The sequence below is a fragment of the Panulirus ornatus genome, chromosome 7 (assembly GCF_036320965.1).
Source record: "Panulirus ornatus isolate Po-2019 chromosome 7, ASM3632096v1, whole genome shotgun sequence".
In the NCBI taxonomy this organism is placed as follows: domain Eukaryota; kingdom Metazoa; phylum Arthropoda; class Malacostraca; order Decapoda; family Palinuridae; genus Panulirus; species Panulirus ornatus.
Genome location: NC_092230.1, coordinates 14163706 through 14183764, shown reverse-complemented (window position 1 = coordinate 14183764; position 20059 = coordinate 14163706). Strand labels below are relative to the sequence as shown.

At 42.3% G+C, this 20059-nt stretch overlaps 1 protein-coding gene across 1 annotated transcript in view; it reads left to right on the top strand.

The window, feature by feature from the left end:
- LOC139749422 (BTB/POZ domain-containing protein 7) overlaps nucleotides 1-20059 on the top strand; it is a 409317-nt gene that overhangs the window by 215460 nt on the left and 173798 nt on the right. The window contains exon 5 of the mRNA XM_071663268.1: nucleotides 5887-6039. Within this exon, the coding sequence (XP_071519369.1) occupies nucleotides 5887-6039 (153 nt within the window). The remainder of the gene's footprint in view (nucleotides 1-5886; nucleotides 6040-20059) is intronic.

Genomic DNA, 20059 nt, shown 5'->3' with positions numbered 1-20059 from the left:
GTGGCAGTTGAGGGAATAATTGGTGTACATGGGGTCTTCAGTGTTGTAAATGGAAATGGTGAAGAGCTTGTAGATTTATGTGCTGAAAAAGGACTGGTGATTGGGAATACCTGGTTTAAAAAGCGAGATATACATAAGTACATGTATGTAAGTAGGAGAGATGGCCAGAGAGCATTATTGGATTACGTGTTAATTGATAGACGCACGAAAGAGAGACTTTTGGATGTTAATGTGCTGAGAGGTGCAACTGGAGGGATGTCTGATCATTATCTTGTGGAGGCGAAGGTGAAGATTTGTGAGGGCTTTCTGAAAAGAAGAGAGAATGTTGGGGTGAAGAGAGTGGTGAGAGTAAGTGAGCTTGGGAAGGAGACTTGTGTGAAGAAGTACCAGGAGAGACTGAGTACAGAATGGAAAAAGGTGAGAACAAAGGAGGTAAGGGGAGTGGGGGAGGAATGGGATGTATTTAGGGAATCAGTGATGGCTTGCGCAAAAGATGCTTGTGGCATGAGAAGCGTGGGATGTGGGTTGATTAGAAAAGGTAGTGAGTGGTGGAATGAAGAAGTAAGATTATTTGTGAAAGAGAAGAGAGAGGCATTTGGACGATTTTTGCAGGGAAATAATGCAAATGAGTGGGAGAGGTATAAAAGAAAGAGGTAAGAGGTCAAGAGAAAGGTGCAAGAGGTGAAAAAGAGGGCAAATGAGAGTTGGGGTGAGAGAGTATCATTAAATTTTAGGGAGAATAAAAAGATGTTTTGGAAGGAGGTAAAGAAAGTTTGTAAGACAAGGGAGCAAATGGGAACTTCAGTGAAGGGGGCTAATGGGTAGGTGATAACAAGTAGTGGTGATGTGAGAAGGAGATGGAGTGAGTATTTTGAAGGTTTGTTGAATGTGTTTGATGATAAAGTGGTAGATATAGGGTGTTATGGTCAAGGTGGTGTGCAAAGTGAGAGGGTTAGGGAAAATGATTTGATAAACAGAGAAGAGGTAGTAAAAGCTTTGCTGAAGATGAATGCTGGCAAGGGAGCAGGTTTGGATGGTATTGCATTGGAATTTATTAAAAAAGGGGGTGACTGTATTGTTGACTGGTTGGTAAGGTTATTTAATGTATGTATGACTCATGGTGATGTGCCAGAGGATTGGTGGAATGCTTGCATAGTGCCATTGTACAAAGGCAAAGGGGATAAGAGTAAGTGCTCAAATTACAGAGGTATAAGTTTGTTGAGTATTCCTGGTAAATTATATGGGAGGGTATTGATTGAGAGGGTGAAGTCATGTACAGAGCATCTGATTGGGGAAGAGCAGTGTGGTTTCAGAAGTGGTAGAGGATGTGTGGATCAGGTGTTTGCTTTGAAGAATGTATGTGAGATATAGTTAGAAAAAGAAATGGATTTGTATGTAGCATTTATGGATCTGGAGAAGGCATATGATAGAGTTGATAGAGATGCTTTGTGGAAGGTATTAAGAATATATGGTGTGGGAGACAAGTTGTTAGAAGCAGTGAAAAGTTTTTATCGAGGATGTAAGGCATGTGTAAGTGTAGGAAGAGAGGAAAGTGATTGGTTCTCAGTGAATGTAGGTTTGCGGTAGGGGTGTGTGATGTCTCCATGGTTGTTTAATTTGTTTATGGGTGGGGTTGTTAGGGAGGTGAATGCAAGAGTTTTGGAAAGAGGGGCAAGTATGAGTTCTGTTATGGATGAGAGAGCTTGGGAAGTGAGTCAGTTGTTGTTCACTGATGATACAGCCGTGGTGGCTGATTCATATGAGAAACTGCAGAAGCTGGTGATTGAGTTTGGTAAAGTGTGTGAAAGAAGAAAGTTAAGAGTAAATGTGAAAAAGAGCAAGGTTATTAGGCACAGTAGGGTTGAGGGTCAAGTCAATTGGGAGGTAAGTTTGAATGGAGAAAGGCTGGAGGAAGTAAAGTGTTTTAGATATCTGGGAGTGGATCTGGCAGCGGATGGAACCACAGAAGCAGAAGTGAATCATAGGGTGGGGGAGGAGGCGAAAATTCAGGGAGCCTTGAAGAATGGTTGGAAGTCGAGAACATTTTCTCGGAAAGCAAAAATGGGTATGTTTGAATATGTGGTTCCAACAATGTTGTATGGTTGCGAGGCGTGGGCTATGGATAGAGTTGTACGCAGGAGGGTGGATGTGCTGGAAATGAGATGTTTGAGGACAATATGTGGTGTGAGGTGGTTTGATTGAGTAAGTAATGTAAGTGTAAGAGAGATGTGTGGAAATAAAAAGCGTGTGGTTTAGAGAGCAGAAGAGGGTGTTTTGAAATGGTTTGGTCACATGGAGAGAATGAGTGAGGAAAGATTGACCAAGAGGATATATGTGTCAGAGGTGGAGGGAACGAGGAGAAGTGGGAGACCAAATTGGAGGTGGAAAGATGGAGTGAAAAAGATTTTGAGTGATCGGGGCCTGAACATGCAGGAGGGTGAAAGGTGTGCAAGGAATAGAGTGAATTGGAATGATGTTGTATACCAGGGTCGATGTGCTGTCAATGGATTGAACCAGGGCATGTGAAGCATCTGGGGTAAACCATGGAAAGTTCTCTGGGGCCTGGATGTCGAAAGGGAGCTGTGGTTTTGGTGCATTATTACATGACAGCTAGAGACTGAGCGTGAGCGAATGTGGCCTTTGTTGTCGTTTCTTAGCGCTACCTCGTACACATGAGGGGGGAGGGGGTTGTCATTCCATGTGTGGCGGGGTGGCGATGGGAATAAATAAATTTAGACAGCATGAATTATGTACATGTGTATATATGTATATGTCTGTGTGTGTATATATATGTGCACATTGAGATGTATAGGTATGTATATTTGTGTGTGTGGACGTGTGTGTATATACATGTGTATGGGGGTGGGTTGGGCCATTCTTTCGTCTGTTTCCTTGCACTACCTCGCTAACGCGGGAGACCGAGAAAGCAAAATAAATATAATAAATGATAAATATATATATATATATATACGTAAACGCCCACATATGTATATATCCATACATATACACATTCTTTCACACTCAGTCTCTAGTTGTCATGTGTAATGCACTGAAAACACGCTTCCGTTTCCACATCCAGGCCCCACAAAACTTTCCATGGTTTAATCCAGATGCTTAACATGCCCTGGTTCAATCCATTGACAGCATGTCAACCCCAATATACCACATCATTCCAAGTCACTTTATTCCTTGCACACCTTTCACCCTCCTGTATGTTCAGGCCATAATTGCTCAAAATCTTTTTCCCACCATCCTTCCACCTCCGTTTTGGTCTCCCGCTTCTACTTCCTCCACCTCTGACACATTTATCCTCTTTGTCAATCTTTTCTCAATCGTTCTCTCTATACGTCCAATCCGTTTCAACACACCCTCTTCTGCTATCTCAACCACACTCTTTTATTACCAGACATCCCTCTTACCCCTTTCATTACTTATTCGATCAAACCACCTCACACCACATATTGTCCTCAAACATTAGATATCCAACACATGCCCCCTCCTCCACAGAGCCCATGCCTTGTAACCTTATAACATTGTTGGAACCACTATTCCTTTAAATATACCCTTTTTTGGTCTCTGAGATAAAGTTCTTGCCTTACACACATTCTTAAGTGCTCCCAGAACCTTTGCCCCCTCCCCACCCTTTGTCTTACTTTCACTTCCATGGTTCCATCCACTGCTAAGTCCACTCCCAGTTATCTAAAACACTCCACTTCCTCCAGTTTTTCTCCATTCAAACTTATCTCCCAATTAACTTGTCCCCTCACCCTACTGAACCTAATAACCTTGCTCTTATTCACATTTACTCTCAACTGTCTTCTTTCACACACTTTACCAAACTCAGTCACCAATTTCTGCAGTTTCTCACCTGAATCAGCCACCAGTGCTGTATCATGAGCAAACAACAACTGACTCACTTCCCAAGCCCTCTCATCCACAACAAACTGCATAGTTGCCTCTCTTTATAAAACTCATGCATTCACCTACCTAACCACCCCATCCATAAACAAGTTAAACCACCATGGAGACATTACGCACCCCTGCCGCAAACCAACATTCACTGGGAACCAATCACTTTCCACACTTCCTACTTGTACCCATGCCTTACAGCCTGTATAAAAACTTTTCACTGCTTCTAGCAACTTACCTCCCTCACTCTTAAGACCTTCCACAAAGCATCTCTGTTCACCCTATCATATGCCTTCTCCAAGTCTATCAATGCTACATACAAATCAGTCTGTGTTTCTGAGTATTTCTCGCATACATTCTACAAAGCAAACACCTGATCCACACATCATCTACCACTGAAACCACACTGCTTTTCCCCAATCTGATGCTCTGTACATGTTTTTACCCTTTCAATCAATACCCTCCCATATAGTTTACCAGGAATACTCAACAAACTTATATATTTGTAATTTGAACACTCACCTTTATCCCCTTTGCTTTTGTACAGTGGCACTATTTAGACATTCCGCCAATCTTCAGGCACTTCGCCATGAACCATACATACATTGAATATCCTTACTAACACAGTCACCCCCTTTTTAATAAATTTCACTGCAGTACCATCCAAACCTGTTGCCTTGCTGGCTTTCATCTTCGGCAAAGTTTTCAGTACCTCTTCTGTGTTTACCAAACCATTCTTCCTCACCCTCTCACTTCGCACACCACCTTGACCAAAACACTCTATATCTGCTACTCTATCATATCATCAAACACATCCAACAAACCTTCAAAATACTCACTCCATCTCCTCTCTTCACCACTACTTGTTATTTCCTCCCCATTATCCCCCTACACCGATGTTCCCATTTGTTCTCTTGTCTTACGCATGTTTTTTTTACCTCCTTTCAAAACATCTTTTTACTCTCTCTAAAATGTAATGATAGTCTCTCACCCCAACTCTCATTTGCCGTCTTTTTCACATCTTGCATGTTTTTCTTGAACTTTGCCTCTTTCTTTTATACATCTCCCAGTCATTTGCACTGTTTCCCTGCAGAAGTTGCCCAAACGCCTCTCTCTTTTCTTTCTCAAACGATCTTGCTTTTTTATCCCACCACTCACGACCCTTTCTAATCTGCCCACCTCCCACCTTTCTCATGCCACAAGTCATCACTGCTTCCCTAAATACATCCTATGCCTCCTTCACTCCCCTTATGTCATTTGCTCTCACCTTTTGCCATTCTGCACTTTATCTCTCCTGGTACTTCCTCACGCTGTCTCCTTTCGAAGCTCACTTACTCTCAGCACTCTCTTCACCCCACAATTCTCTCTTCTTTTCTCAAAACCCCCTGAAGTTTTCACCCCCTCCTCTAGAAGACAACAATTAGACATCCCCCCAATATAAAGCAATATTTTTCAGTGAAACATGAGTAAAGAGGGAACAGGGAAGGGTGCCAAGTGAGGATATTCCATTGAAGGCTCAGTCCTCTGTTCTTAACGCTACCTCGCTAATGAGGGAAATGGCGAGCATGTATGAAAAAATGAGTAAATTGTACTGTATGTACATGACTGCTGTTTGTGTAGGGAACTTTTTAAGCCGCGTGAACTTATTATGTTCTTTACCAAATGATATCACGTTAAGCATTGATTGAGTTGTCATGTGTAAATGAAAAATTCTCAGTATCAATACACTTTCATAGGAAACAAGTTCAAACAGTCTTATTGTCCCAGTAGATGGAACATCTGCCAGTAGTTCTCTCGAATTAGATCACTTTGATTGGGAACAGGAATTACAGATATGTGCGTCTTCATTCTTGCATTGTATTTATTGCACAAGAATTGATATTACCTTTAAGTAACTAGTGCTCATAGTTCTTAAAGATTTTCTCCATTGACAATGCAGAGAGGAATTAATAATCTTCATGATTACTGATTTTTTAGGCTGACCTCGCTCGACCTCCAGCCCCAACATACAAACAAGATCTGAGTGACCTCTTTGACTACAAGTACTGCACAGATGTTGACCTGGTGTTCCAGGGAGCCATCTTCCCCGTCCACCGGGCCATTCTCAGTGTCCGATGTCCTTATTTTCAGGTATAAGGGCTTTGTGCCCTATGAGTTGTATGTTATCCATGAGAATTTCTTTATAAGGGTATATGACTTCATCTAACAACCATAGAAAATTCAGTATGTAGTCATTTGGCTTTTAGAAATTACCACATATTTTATTTTGGCCCAGTGTGATAATTTTCTGCTTATGCATGATTGAAAGTACAGATGAAAATGCTGATATCTTTACTGGTCCACAGTTTGCATTACATCATCAGTACATTTCTTTGCTAGATAGGGTCAAGTACATTTGTTTGGAAGTACAGGGTCAAACATATGTTTGGAGGTTAGATCCTATGGAAAAATGTAAAATTCCCATTCAAATGGCAGCCAGGACAGAGCCTAGTTATTTTGGTGGAACATGTAATGTGTTGCCCTTTCTGCTACGGTCATCAGCTAACAATGTATATGATTTTGACAGCATAATTAGTTTCTGATTTTCACTACAAGATGAAATATTTTGAAGGTCACACTCAGTCTCTAGTTGTCATGTGTAATGCACTGAAAACACGCTTCCGTTTCCACATCCAGGCCCCACAAAACTTTCCATGGTTTAATCCAGATGCTTAACATGCCCTGGTTCAATCCATTGACAGCATGTCAACCCCAATATACCACATCATTCCAAGTCACTTTATTCCTTGCACACCTTTCACCCTCCTGTATGTTCAGGCCATAATTGCTCAAAATCTTTTTCCCACCATCCTTCCACCTCCGTTTTGGTCTCCCGCTTCTACTTCCTCCACCTCTGACACATTTATCCTCTTTGTCAATCTTTTCTCAATCGTTCTCTCTATACGTCCAATCCGTTTCAACACACCCTCTTCTGCTATCTCAACCACACTCTTTTATTACCAGACATCCCTCTTACCCCTTTCATTACTTATTCGATCAAACCACCTCACACCACATATTGTCCTCAAACATTAGATATCCAACACATGCCCCCTCCTCCACAGAGCCCATGCCTTGTAACCTTATAACATTGTTGGAACCACTATTCCTTTAAATATACCCTTTTTTGGTCTCTGAGATAAAGTTCTTGCCTTACACACATTCTTAAGTGCTCCCAGAACCTTTGCCCCCTCGCCACCCTTTGTCTTACTTTCACTTCCATGGTTCCATCCACTGCTAAGTCCACTCCCAGTTATCTAAAACACTCCACTTCCTCCAGTTTTTCTCCATTCAAACTTATCTCCCAATTAACTTGTCCCCTCACCCTACTGAACCTAATAACCTTGCTCTTATTCACATTTACTCTCAACTGTCTTCTTTCACACACTTTACCAAACTCAGTCACCAATTTCTGCAGTTTCTCACCTGAATCAGCCACCAGTGCTGTATCATGAGCAAACAACAACTGACTCACTTCCCAAGCCCTCTCATCCACAACAAACTGCATAGTTGCCTCTCTTTATAAAACTCATGCATTCACCTACCTAACCACCCCATCCATAAACAAGTTAAACCACCATGGAGACATTACGCACCCCTGCCGCAAACCAACATTCACTGGGAACCAATCACTTTCCACACTTCCTACTTGTACCCATGCCTTACAGCCTGTATAAAAACTTTTCACTGCTTCTAGCAACTTACCTCCCTCACTCTTAAGACCTTCCACAAAGCATCTCTGTTCACCCTATCATATGCCTTCTCCAAGTCTATCAATGCTACATACAAATCAGTCTGTGTTTCTGAGTATTTCTCGCATACATTCTACAAAGCAAACACCTGATCCACACATCATCTACCACTGAAACCACACTGCTTTTCCCCAATCTGATGCTCTGTACATGTTTTTACCCTTTCAATCAATACCCTCCCATATAGTTTACCAGGAATACTCAACAAACTTATATATTTGTAATTTGAACACTCACCTTTATCCCCTTTGCTTTTGTACAGTGGCACTATTTAGACATTCCGCCAATCTTCAGGCACTTCGCCATGAACCATACATACATTGAATATCCTTACTAACACAGTCACCCCCTTTTTAATAAATTTCACTGCAGTACCGTCCAAACCTGTTGCCTTGCTGGCTTTCATCTTCGGCAAAGTTTTCAGTACCTCTTCTGTGTTTACCAAACCATTCTTCCTCACCCTCTCACTTCGCACACCACCTTGACCAAAACACTCTATATCTGCTACTCTATCATATCATCAAACACATCCAACAAACCTTCAAAATACTCACTCCATCTCCTCTCTTCACCACTACTTGTTATTTCCTCCCCATTATCCCCCTACACCGATGTTCCCATTTGTTCTCTTGTCTTACGCATGTTTTTTTTACCTCCTTTCAAAACATCTTTTTACTCTCTCTAAAATGTAATGATAGTCTCTCACCCCAACTCTCATTTGCCGTCTTTTTCACATCTTGCATGTTTTTCTTGAACTTTGCCTCTTTCTTTTATACATCTCCCAGTCATTTGCACTGTTTCCCTGCAGAAGTTGCCCAAACGCCTCTCTCTTTTCTTTCTCAAACGATCTTGCTTTTTTATCCCACCACTCACGACCCTTTCTAATCTGCCCACCTCCCACCTTTCTCATGCCACAAGTCATCACTGCTTCCCTAAATACATCCTATGCCTCCTTCACTCCCCTTATGTCATTTGCTCTCACCTTTTGCCATTCTGCACTTTATCTCTCCTGGTACTTCCTCACGCTGTCTCCTTTCGAAGCTCACTTACTCTCAGCACTCTCTTCACCCCACAATTCTCTCTTCTTTTCTCAAAACCCCCTGAAGTTTTCACCCCCTCCTCTAGAAGACAACAATTAGACATCCCCCCAATATAAAGCAATATTTTTCAGTGAAACATGAGTAAAGAGGGAACAGGGAAGGGTGCCAAGTGAGGATATTCCATTGAAGGCTCAGTCCTCTGTTCTTAACGCTACCTCGCTAATGAGGGAAATGGCGAGCATGTATGAAAAAATGAGTAAATTGTACTGTATGTACATGACTGCTGTTTGTGTAGGGAACTTTTTAAGCCGCGTGAACTTATTATGTTCTTTACCAAATGATATCACGTTAAGCATTGATTGAGTTGTCATGTGTAAATGAAAAATTCTCAGTATCAATACACTTTCATAGGAAACAAGTTCAAACAGTCTTATTGTCCCAGTAGATGGAACATCTGCCAGTAGTTCTCTCGAATTAGATCACTTTGATTGGGAACAGGAATTACAGATATGTGCGTCTTCATTCTTGCATTGTATTTATTGCACAAGAATTGATATTACCTTTAAGTAACTAGTGCTCATAGTTCTTAAAGATTTTCTCCATTGACAATGCAGAGAGGAATTAATAATCTTCATGATTACTGATTTTTTAGGCTGACCTCGCTCGACCTCCAGCCCCAACATACAAACAAGATCTGAGTGACCTCTTTGACTACAAGTACTGCACAGATGTTGACCTGGTGTTCCAGGGAGCCATCTTCCCCGTCCACCGGGCCATTCTCAGTGTCCGATGTCCTTATTTTCAGGTATAAGGGCTTTGTGCCCTATGAGTTGTATGTTATCCATGAGAATTTCTTTATAAGGGTATATGACTTCATCTAACAACCATAGAAAATTCAGTATGTAGTCATTTGGCTTTTAGAAATTACCACTATTTATTCTTGGCCCAGTGTGATAATTTTCTGCTTATGCATGATTGAAAGTACAGATGAAAATGCTGATATCTTTACTGGTCCACAGTTTGCATTACATCATCAGTACATTTCTTTGCTAGATAGGGTCAAGTACATTTGTTTGGAAGTACAGGGTCAAACATATGTTTGGAGGTTAGATCCTATGGAAAAATGTAAAATTCCCATTCAAATGGCAGCCAGGACAGAGCCTAGTTATTTTGGTGGAACATGTAATGTGTTGCCCTTTCTGCTACGGTCATCAGCTAACAATGTATATGATTTTGACAGCATAATTAGTTTCTGATTTTCACTACACAGATGAAATATTTTGAAGGTTACAATAAATCAAGAATATAATAGAATCTCACTAATTTTTGATGTTTAGGATTAATTCTCATGCAATATATGAATGTTATACAATAACAAAAGCATTATGGCAGGAAAACAAAAGCTGAAAGTAGTCATGTAAAGAAAAAAATTGTGGATATGATGAAAGTTGTGGTGAATGGAAAAAATTGTGTTTGCAAGAGGTTTGCACAAAGGAGTCCTCATCTTTGCAAGAGGTTTGCACAAAGGAGTCCTCATCTCAGTAATGATGTATGGCGGTGAACCTAAGTAAACATTATAATAATACTTTGTCGCTGTCTCCCGCGTTAGTGAGATAGCGCAAGGAAACAGACACAAGAATGGCCCAACCCACCCATATACACGTGTATATACGTACACGTCCACACACGCACATATACATACCTACACATCTCAACGTATACATATATATACACACACAGACATATACATATATACACATGTACATAATTCATACTCTCTGCCCTTATTCATTCCTGTCACCACCCCGCCACACATGAAATAACAACCCCCTCCCCCTGCATGTGTGCGAGGTAGCACTAGGAAAAGACAACAAGGGCCATGTGGATTTGTTCACACTCAGTCTCTAGCTGTCATGTATAATGCACTGAAACCACAGCTCTCTTTCCACATCCAGGCCCCACAAAACTTTCCATGGTTTACCCCAGACGCTTCACATGCCCTGATTCAATCCATTGACAGCATGTCAACCCTGGTATACCACATCGTTCCAATTCACTCTGTTCCTTGCACACCTTTCACCCTCCTGCATGTTCAGGCCCCGATCACTCAGAATCTTTTTCACTCCATCTTTCCACATCCAATTTGGTCTCCCACTTCTCCTCATTCCATCCACCTCTGACACATATATCCTCTTTGTCAATCTTTCCTCACTCATTCTCTCCATGTGACCAAACCATTTCAAAACACTCTCTTCTGCTCTCTCAACCACACTCTTTTTATTACCACACATCTCTCTTACCCTTTCATTACTTACTCTGTCAAACCACCTTACACCATATATTGTCCTCAAACATCTCATTTCCAGCACATCCACCCTCCTCCACACAACTCTATCTATAGCCCACGCCTCGCAACCATATATCAATATTGGAACCGCTATTCCTTCAAACATACCTATTTTTGCTTTCCAAGATAACGTACTCGACTTCCACACATTCTTCAACCTGCCCAGAACTTTCGCCCCCTTCCCCACCCTATGACTCACTTCTGCTTCCATGGTTCCATCTGCTGCAAAATCCATTCCCAGATATCTAAAATTCTTCACTTCCCCAGTTTTTCTCCATTCAAACTTACCTCCCAATTGACTTGTCCCTCAATCCTACTGTACCTAACAACTTTGCTCTTATTCACATTTACTCTCAGCTTTCTTCTTTCACACACCTTACCAAACTCATTCACCAGCTTCTGCAGTTTCTCACCCGAATCAGCCACCGGCGCTGTATCATCAGCAAACAACAACTGACTAACTTCCCATGCTCTCTCATCCACAACAGACTGCATACTTGCCCCTCTTTCCAAAACTCTTGCATTCACCTCCCTAACAACCCCATCTATAAACAAATTAAACAACCATGGAGACATCACGCACCCCTGCCGCAAACCAACATTCACTGAGAACCAGTCAGTTTCCTTTTTTCCTACACGTACACATGCCTTACATCCTTGATAAAAACTTTTCACTACTTCTAACAACTTGCCTCCCACACCATATATTCTTAATACCTTCCACAGAGCATCTCTATCAACTCTATTATATGCCTTCTCCAGATCCATAAATGCTACATACAAATCCATTTGCTTCTCTAAGTATTTCTCACGTACATTCTTCAAAGCAAACACCTGATCCATACATCCTCAACCACTTCTGAAACCACACTGCTCTTCCCCAATCTGATGCTCTGTATGTGCCTTCACCCTCTCAATCAATACCCTCCCATATGATTTCCCAGGAATACTCAACAAACTTATACCTTTGTAATTTGAGCACTCACTTTTATCCCCTTTGCCTTTGTACAATGGCACTATGCAAGCATTCTGCCAGTCCTCAGGTACCTCACCATGAGTCATACTTACATAAAAATCCTTACCAACCAGTCAGCAATATCATCACCCCCTTCTTTAATAAATTCCACTGCAATACCATCCAAACCCACTGCCTTGCCGGCTTTCATCTTCTGCAAAGCTTTTACTACCTCTTCTCTGTTAATTAAATAATTCTCCCTAACCCTCTCACTTTGCACACCACCTCGACCAAATCGCCCTACATCTGCCACTCTGTCATCAAACACGTTCAACAAACCTTCAAAATACTCACTCCCATCTCCTCACATCAGCACTACTTGTTATCACCTCCCCATTAGCCCCTTTCACTGATGTTCCCATTTGTTCCCTTGTCATATGCACTTTATTTACCTCCTTCCAAAACATCTTTTTATTTTCCCTAAAATTTAATGATATTCTCTCACCCCAACTCTCATTTGTCCTCTTTTTCACCTCTTGCACCTTTCTCTTGACCTCTTGACCCTTTCTTTTATACATCTCCCAGTCATTTGCATTATTTCCCTGCAAAAATCATCCAAATGCCTCTCTCTTCTCTTTCACTGATAATCTTACTTCTTCATCCCACCATTCACTCTCTTTTCTAGTCTGCCCACCTCCCATGCTTCTCATGCCACAAGCATCTTTTGCGCAGTCTATCACTGATTCCCTAAGTACATCACATTCTTCCCCCACTCCCCTTACGTCCTTTGTTCTCACCTTTTTCCATTGTGTACTCAGTCTTTCCTGGTTCTTCCTCACACAAGTCACCTTCCCAACCTCCCTTACTCTCACCATTCTTCACCCCAACATTCTCTCTTGCTTTTTGAAAACCTCTACAAATCATCATCTTTGCCTCCACATGATAGTGGTCAGACATCCCTCCAGTTGCACCTCTCAGCACATTAACATCCAAAAGTCTGTCTTTCGCACGCCTATCAATTAACATGTAATCCAATAATGCTCTCTGGCCATCTCTCCTACTTGCATGTGTATGCTTATGTATATCTCTCTTTTTAAACCAGGTATTCCCAATCACCATTTCTTTTTACAGCACATAAATCTACAAGCTCTTCACCATTTCCATTTACAACACTGAACACCCCATGTACACCAATTATTCCCTTAACTGCCACATTAATCACCTTTGCATTCAAATCACCCATCACTATAACCCAGTCTCATGCTTCAAAACTACTAACACACTCACTCAGCTGCTCCCAAAACACTTGCCTCTCATGATCTTTCTTCTGCCCATGTGCATATGCACCAATAATCACCCATCTCTCTCCATATACTTTCATTTTTACCCATATCAATCTAGAGTTTACTTTTTTCACTGTATCACATACTCCCATCACTCTTGTTTCAGGAATAGTGCTACTCCTTCCCTTGCTCTTGTCCTTTCACTAACCCCTGACTTTACTCCCAAGACATTCCCAAACCACTCTTCCCCTTTACCCTTAAGCTTTGTTTCACTCAGAGCCAAAAGATCCAGGTTCCTTTCCTCAAACATACTACAATCTCTCCTTTTTTCTCATCTTGGTTACATCCACACACATTTAGACATCCCAATCTGAGCCTTCGAGGAGGATGAGGACTCCCTGCATGACTCCTTCTTTTGTTTCCCCTTTTAGTAAGTTAGAATACAGGGAGGGGAGGGTTTCCAGCCCCCTGCTCCTGTCCCCTTTAGTTGCCTTCTACGACACGTGAGGAATGCGTGGGAAGTATTCTTTCTCCCCTATCCCCATGGATATATTATTATTTATATTATATTGTCTCGGAAAGCAAAAATGGGTATGTTTGAAGGAATAGTGGTTCCAACAATGTTGTATGGTTGCGAGGCGTGGGCTGTGGATAGAGTTGTGCGCAGGAGGATGGATGTGCTGGAAATGAGATGTTTGAGGACAATGTGTGGTGTGAGGTGGTTTGATCGAGTAAGTAATGTAAGGGTAAGAGAGATGTGTGGAAATAAAAAGAGTGTGGTTGAGAGAGCAGAAGAGGGTGTTTTGAAATGGTTTGGGCACATGGAGAGAATGAGTGAGGAAAGATTGACCAAGAGGATATATGTGTCGGAGGTGGAGGGAACGAGAAGAGGGAGACCAAATTGGAGGTGGAAAGATGGAGTGAAAAAGATTTTGTGTGATCGGGGCCTGAACATGCAGGAGGGTGAAAGGAGGGCAAGGAATAGAGTGAATTGGAGCGATGTGGTATACCGGGGTTGACGTGCTGTCAGTGGATTGAATCAAGGCATGTGAAGCGTCTGGGGTAAACCATGGAAAGCTGTGTAGGTATGTATATTTGCGTGTGTGGACGTATGTATATACATGTGTATGGGGGGGGGGTTGGGCCATTTCTTTCGTCTGTTTCCTTGCACTACCTCGCAAACGCGGGAGACAGCGACAAAGTATAATAAAATATAAATATAATATATATATATATATATGGTTGTTTAATTTGTTTATGGATGGGGTTGTTAGGGAGGTGAATGCAAGAGTTTTGGAAAGAGGGGCAAGAATGAAATCTGTTGTGGATGAGAGAGCTTGGGAAGTGAGTCAGTTGTTGTTCGCTGATGATACAGCGCTGGTGGCTGATTCATGTGAGAAACTGCAGAAGCTGGTGACTGAGTTTGGTAAAGTGTGTGAAAGAAGAAAGTTAAGAGTAAATGTGAATAAGAGCAAGGTTATTAGGTACAGTAGGGTTGAGAGTCAAGTCAATTGGGAGGTAAGTTTGAATGGAGAAAAACTGGAGGAAGTAAAGTGTTTTAGATATCTGGGAGTGGATCTGGCAGCGGATGGAACCATGGAAGCGGAAGTGAATCATAGGGTGGGGGAGGGGGCGAAGATCCTAGGAGCCTTGAAGAATGTGTGGAAGTCGAGAACATTATCTCGGAAAGCAAAAATGGGTATGTTTGAAGGAATAGTGGTTCCAACAATGTTGTATGGTTGCGAGGCGTGGGCTAAGGATAGAGTTGTGCGCAGGAGGGTTTATGTGCTGGAAATGAGATGTTTGAGGACAATGTGTGGTGTGAGGTGGTTTGATCGAGTTAGTAATGTAAGGGTAAGAGAGATGTGTGGAAATAAAAAGAGCGTGGTTGAGAGAGCAGAAGAGGGTGTTTTGAAATGGTTTGGGCACATGGAGAGAATGAGTGAGGAAAGATTGACCAAGAGGATATATGTGTCGGAGTTGGAGGGAACGAGGAGAAGTGGGAGACCAAATTGGAGGTGGAAAGATGGAGTGAAAAAGATTTTGAGTGATCGGGGCCTGAACATGCAGGAGGGTGAAAGGCGGGCAAGGAATAGAGTGAATTGGATCGATGTGGTATACCGGGGTTGATGTGCTGTCAGTGGATTGAATCAGGGCATGTGAAGCGTCTGGGATAAACCATGGAAAGCTGTGTGGGGCCTGGATGTGGAAAGGGAGATGTGGTTTCGGGCATTATTGCATGACAGCTGGAGACTGAGTGTGAACGAATGAGGCCTTTGTTGTCTTTTCCTAGCGCTACCCCGCACACATGAGGAGGGAGGGGGATGGTATTCCATGTGTGGTGGGGTTGCGATGGGAATGAATAAGGGCAGACAGTGTGAATTGTGTGCATGGGTATATATGTATATGTATGTGTCTGTGTGTGTATATGTATGTGTACGTTGAGATGTATAGGTATGTATATTTGCGTGTGTGGACGTGTGTGTATATACATGTATATGGGGGTGGGTTGGGCCATTTCTTTCGTCTGTTTCCTTGCGCTACCTCACAAATGCGGGAGACAGCGACAAAGCAAAAGAAATAAAAAATATAAATATTATATTCTACTTTGTCACTGTCTTCTGCGCTAGTGAGGAAGCGCAAGGAAACAGTCGAAAGAATGGCCCAACTCACCCACATACATATGCATATCCATACACGTCCACACGCACATATACATACCTATACATCTCAACGTATACATATGTATACACACACAGACATACACATATTTACACATTTACATAATTCATAGTCTGCCCTTATTCATTCCCGTCGCCACCCCGCCACACATGAAATGACAACCCCCTCCCCCCACATGTGCATGAGGTAGTACTAGGAAAAGACAACAAAGGCCACATTCATTCACACAGTCTCTAGCTATCATGTACAATGCACCAAAACAACAGCTCCCTTTCCACAACCAGGCCCCACAAAACTTTCCATGGTTTACCCCAGACACTTCACATGCCCTGGTTCAATCCATTGATGGCACAGCGACCCCGGTATACCACATTGTTGCAATTCACTCTATTCCTTGCGCACCTTTCACCCTCCTGCATGCTCAGGCCCCAATCACTAAGAGTCTTTTTCACTCCATCTTTCCGCCTCCAATTTTGTCTCCCACTTCTCCTCGTTCCCTTCACCTCTGACACATATATCCTCTTTTTCAGTCTTTTTTCACTCATTCTCTCCATGTGACCAAACCATTTCAAAACACCCTCTTCTGCTCTCTCAACCACACTCTTTTTATAACCACACATCTCTCTTACCCTTTCATTACTTACTCGATCAAACCACCTCACACCAGATATTGTCCTCAAACATCTCATTTCCAGCACATCCACCTTCCTCTGCAGAACTGTATCAATAGCCCATGCCTCGCAACCATATAACATTGTTGGAACCTCTATTCCTTCAAACATACCCATTTTTGCTTTCCAGGAGAACATTCTTGACTTCCACACATTTTTCATCGCTTTCAGAACTTTCACCCCCTCCCCCACCCTATGATTCACTTCTGCTTCCATGGTTTCATCTGCTGCCAAATCCACTCCCAGATATAACACTTCACTTCCTTCAGTTTTTCTCCATTCATACTTACTTCTCAGTTGACTTGTCCCTCAATCCTAGTGTACCTAATAACCTTGCTCTTATTCACATTTACTCTCAGCTTACTTCTTTGACACACTTTACCAAACTCAGTCACCAGCTTCTGCTGTTTCTCACCCGAATCACCCACCAGCGCTGTATCATCAGCGAACAACATTTGATTCACTTCCCAAGCTCTCTCATCCACAACAGACTGCATACTTGCCCCTCTTTCCAAGACTCTTGCATTCACCTCCTGAACAACCCCATCCATAAACAAATTAAACAACCATGGAGACATCACTCACCCCTGCCACAAACCAACATTCACTGAGAACCAATCACTTTCCTCTCTTCCTACTTGTACACATTATTTTTTTTTTTTTTTTTTTTTTATACTTTGTCGCTGTCTCCCGCGTTTGCGAGGTAGCGCAAGGAAACAGACGAAAGAAATGGCCCAACCCCCCCCCATACACATGTACATACACACGTCCACACACGCAAATATACATACCTACACAGCTTTCCATGGTTTACCCCAGACGCTTCACATGCCTTGATTCAATCCACTGACAGCACGTCAACCCCTGTATACCACATGGCTCCAATTCACTCTATTCCTTGCCCTCCTTTCACCCTCCTGCATGTTCAGGCCCCGATCGCACAAAATCTTTTTCACTCCATCTTTCCACCTCCAATTTGGTCTCCCTCTTCTCCTCGTTCCCTCCACCTCCGACACATATATCCTCTTGGTCAATCTTTCCTCACTCATTCTCTCCATGTGCCCAAACCATTTCAAAACACCCTCTTCTGCTCTCTCAACCACGCTCTTTTTATTTCCACACATCTCTCTTACCCTTACGTTACTTACTCAATCAAACCACCTCACACCACACATTGTCCTCAAACATCTCATTTCCAGCACATCCAACCTCCTGCGCACATCTCTATCCATAGCCCACGCCTCGCAACCATACAACATTGTTGGAACCACTATTCCTTCAAACATACCCATTTTTGCTTTCCGAGATAATGTTCTCGACTTCCACACATTTTTCAAGGCTCCCAAAATTTTCGCCCCCTCCCCCACCCTATGATCCACTTCCGCTTCCATGGTTCCATCCGCTGCCAGATCCACTCCCAGATATCTAAAACACTTCACTTCCTCCAGTTTTTCTCCATTCAAACTCACCTCCCAATTGACTTGACCCTCACCCCTACTGTACCTAATAACCTTGCTCTTATTCACATTTACTCTTATTTATCATTTATATTATTACATTACATTATTATTTATATTTATTTATTATACTATCCCTGGGAATGGGGGAGAAAGAATACTTCCCAAACATTCCTCACGTGTCGTAGAAGGCGACTAAAGGGGACGGGAGCAAGGGGCTGGAAACCCTCCCCTCCTTGTATTTTAACTTTCTAAAAGGGGAAACAGAAGAAGAAGTCATGCAGGGAGTGCTCATCCTCCTCGAAGGCTCAGGTTGGGGTGTCTAAGTGTGTGTGGATGTAACCAAGTTGAGAAAAAAAGAGAGATAGCATGTTTGAGGAAAGGAACCTAGATCTTTTGGCTCTGAGTGAAACGAAGCTTAAGGGTAAAGGGGAAGAGTGGTCTGGGAATGTCTTGGGAGTAAAGTCAGAGGTTAGTGAGAGGAAAAGAGCAAGGGAAGGAGTAGCACTACTCCTGAAACAGGAGTGATGGAAGTATGTGATAGAGTGTAAGAAAGTAAACTCTAGACTGATATGGGTAAAAGTGAAAGTGGATGGAGAGAGATAGGTGATTATTGGTGCATATGCACCTGGGCATGAGAAGAAAGATCGTGAGAGGCAAGTGTTTTGGGAGCAGCTGAGTGAGTGTGTTAGCAGTTTTTGATGCACGAGACTGGGTTATAGTGATGGTTGATTTGAATGCAAAGGTGATTAATGTGGCAGTTGAGGGAATAATTGGTGTACATAGGGTGTTCAGGGTTTTAAATGGAAATGGTGAAGAGCTTGTAGATTTATGTGCTGAAAAAGGACTGGTGATTGGGAATACCTGGTTTAAAAAGTGAGATATACATAATTATACGTATGTAAGTAGGAGAGATGGCCATAGAGCATTGTTGGATTACGTGTTAATTGATAGGCCCGCGAAAGAGACTTTTGGATGTTAATATGCTGAGAGTTGCAACTGGAGGGATGTCTGATCATTATTTTGTGAAGGGGAAGGTGAAGATTTGTAGAGGTTTTCAGAAGAGAAGAGAGAATGTTGGGGTGAAAAGAGTGGTGAGAGAAAGTGAGCTTGGGTAGGACACTTGTGTGAGGAAGTACCAGGAGAGATGGAGTATAGAATTGAAAAAGGTGAGAACATAGGAGGTAAGGGGAGTGGGTGAGGAAGGGGATGTATTTAGGAAAGCAGTGATGGCTTACGCAAGGGATGCTTGTGGCATGAGAAGCGTGGGCGTTGGGCATATTAGAAAGGGTAGTGAGTGGTGGGTTGAAGAAGTAGAATTATTAGTGAAAGAGAATAGAGAGGCATTTGGAAAATTTTTGCAGGGAAATAATGCAAATGAGTGGAAGATGTATGAAAGAAAGAGGGAGGAGGTGAAGAGAAAGGTGCAAGAGTTGAAAAAGAGGGCAAATGAGAGTTGGGGTGAAAGAGTATCATTAAATTTTAGGGAGAATAAAAAGATGTTTTGGAAGGAGGTAAATGAAGTGCATAAGACGAGGGAACAAATGGGAAGATCAGTGAAGGGGGCTAATGGGGAGGTGATAACAAGTAGTGGTGATGTGAGGAGATGGAGTGAGTATTTTGAAGGTTTGTTGAATGTGTTTGATTATAGAGCGGCAGATATAGGTTGTTTTGGTCGAGGTGGTGTGCAAGGTGAGAGGGTTAGGGAAAATGATTTGGTAAACAGAGAAGAGGTAGTAAAAGCTTTGCGGAAGATGAAAGCTGGCAAGGCAGCAGGTTTAGATGGTATTGCAGTGGAATTTATTAAAAAAGGGTGTGACTGTATTGTTGACTGGTTGGTAAGGCTATTTAATGTATGTATGACTCATGGTGAGGTGCCTGAGGATTGGCTGAGTGCTTGCATAGTGCCAATGTACAATGGGAA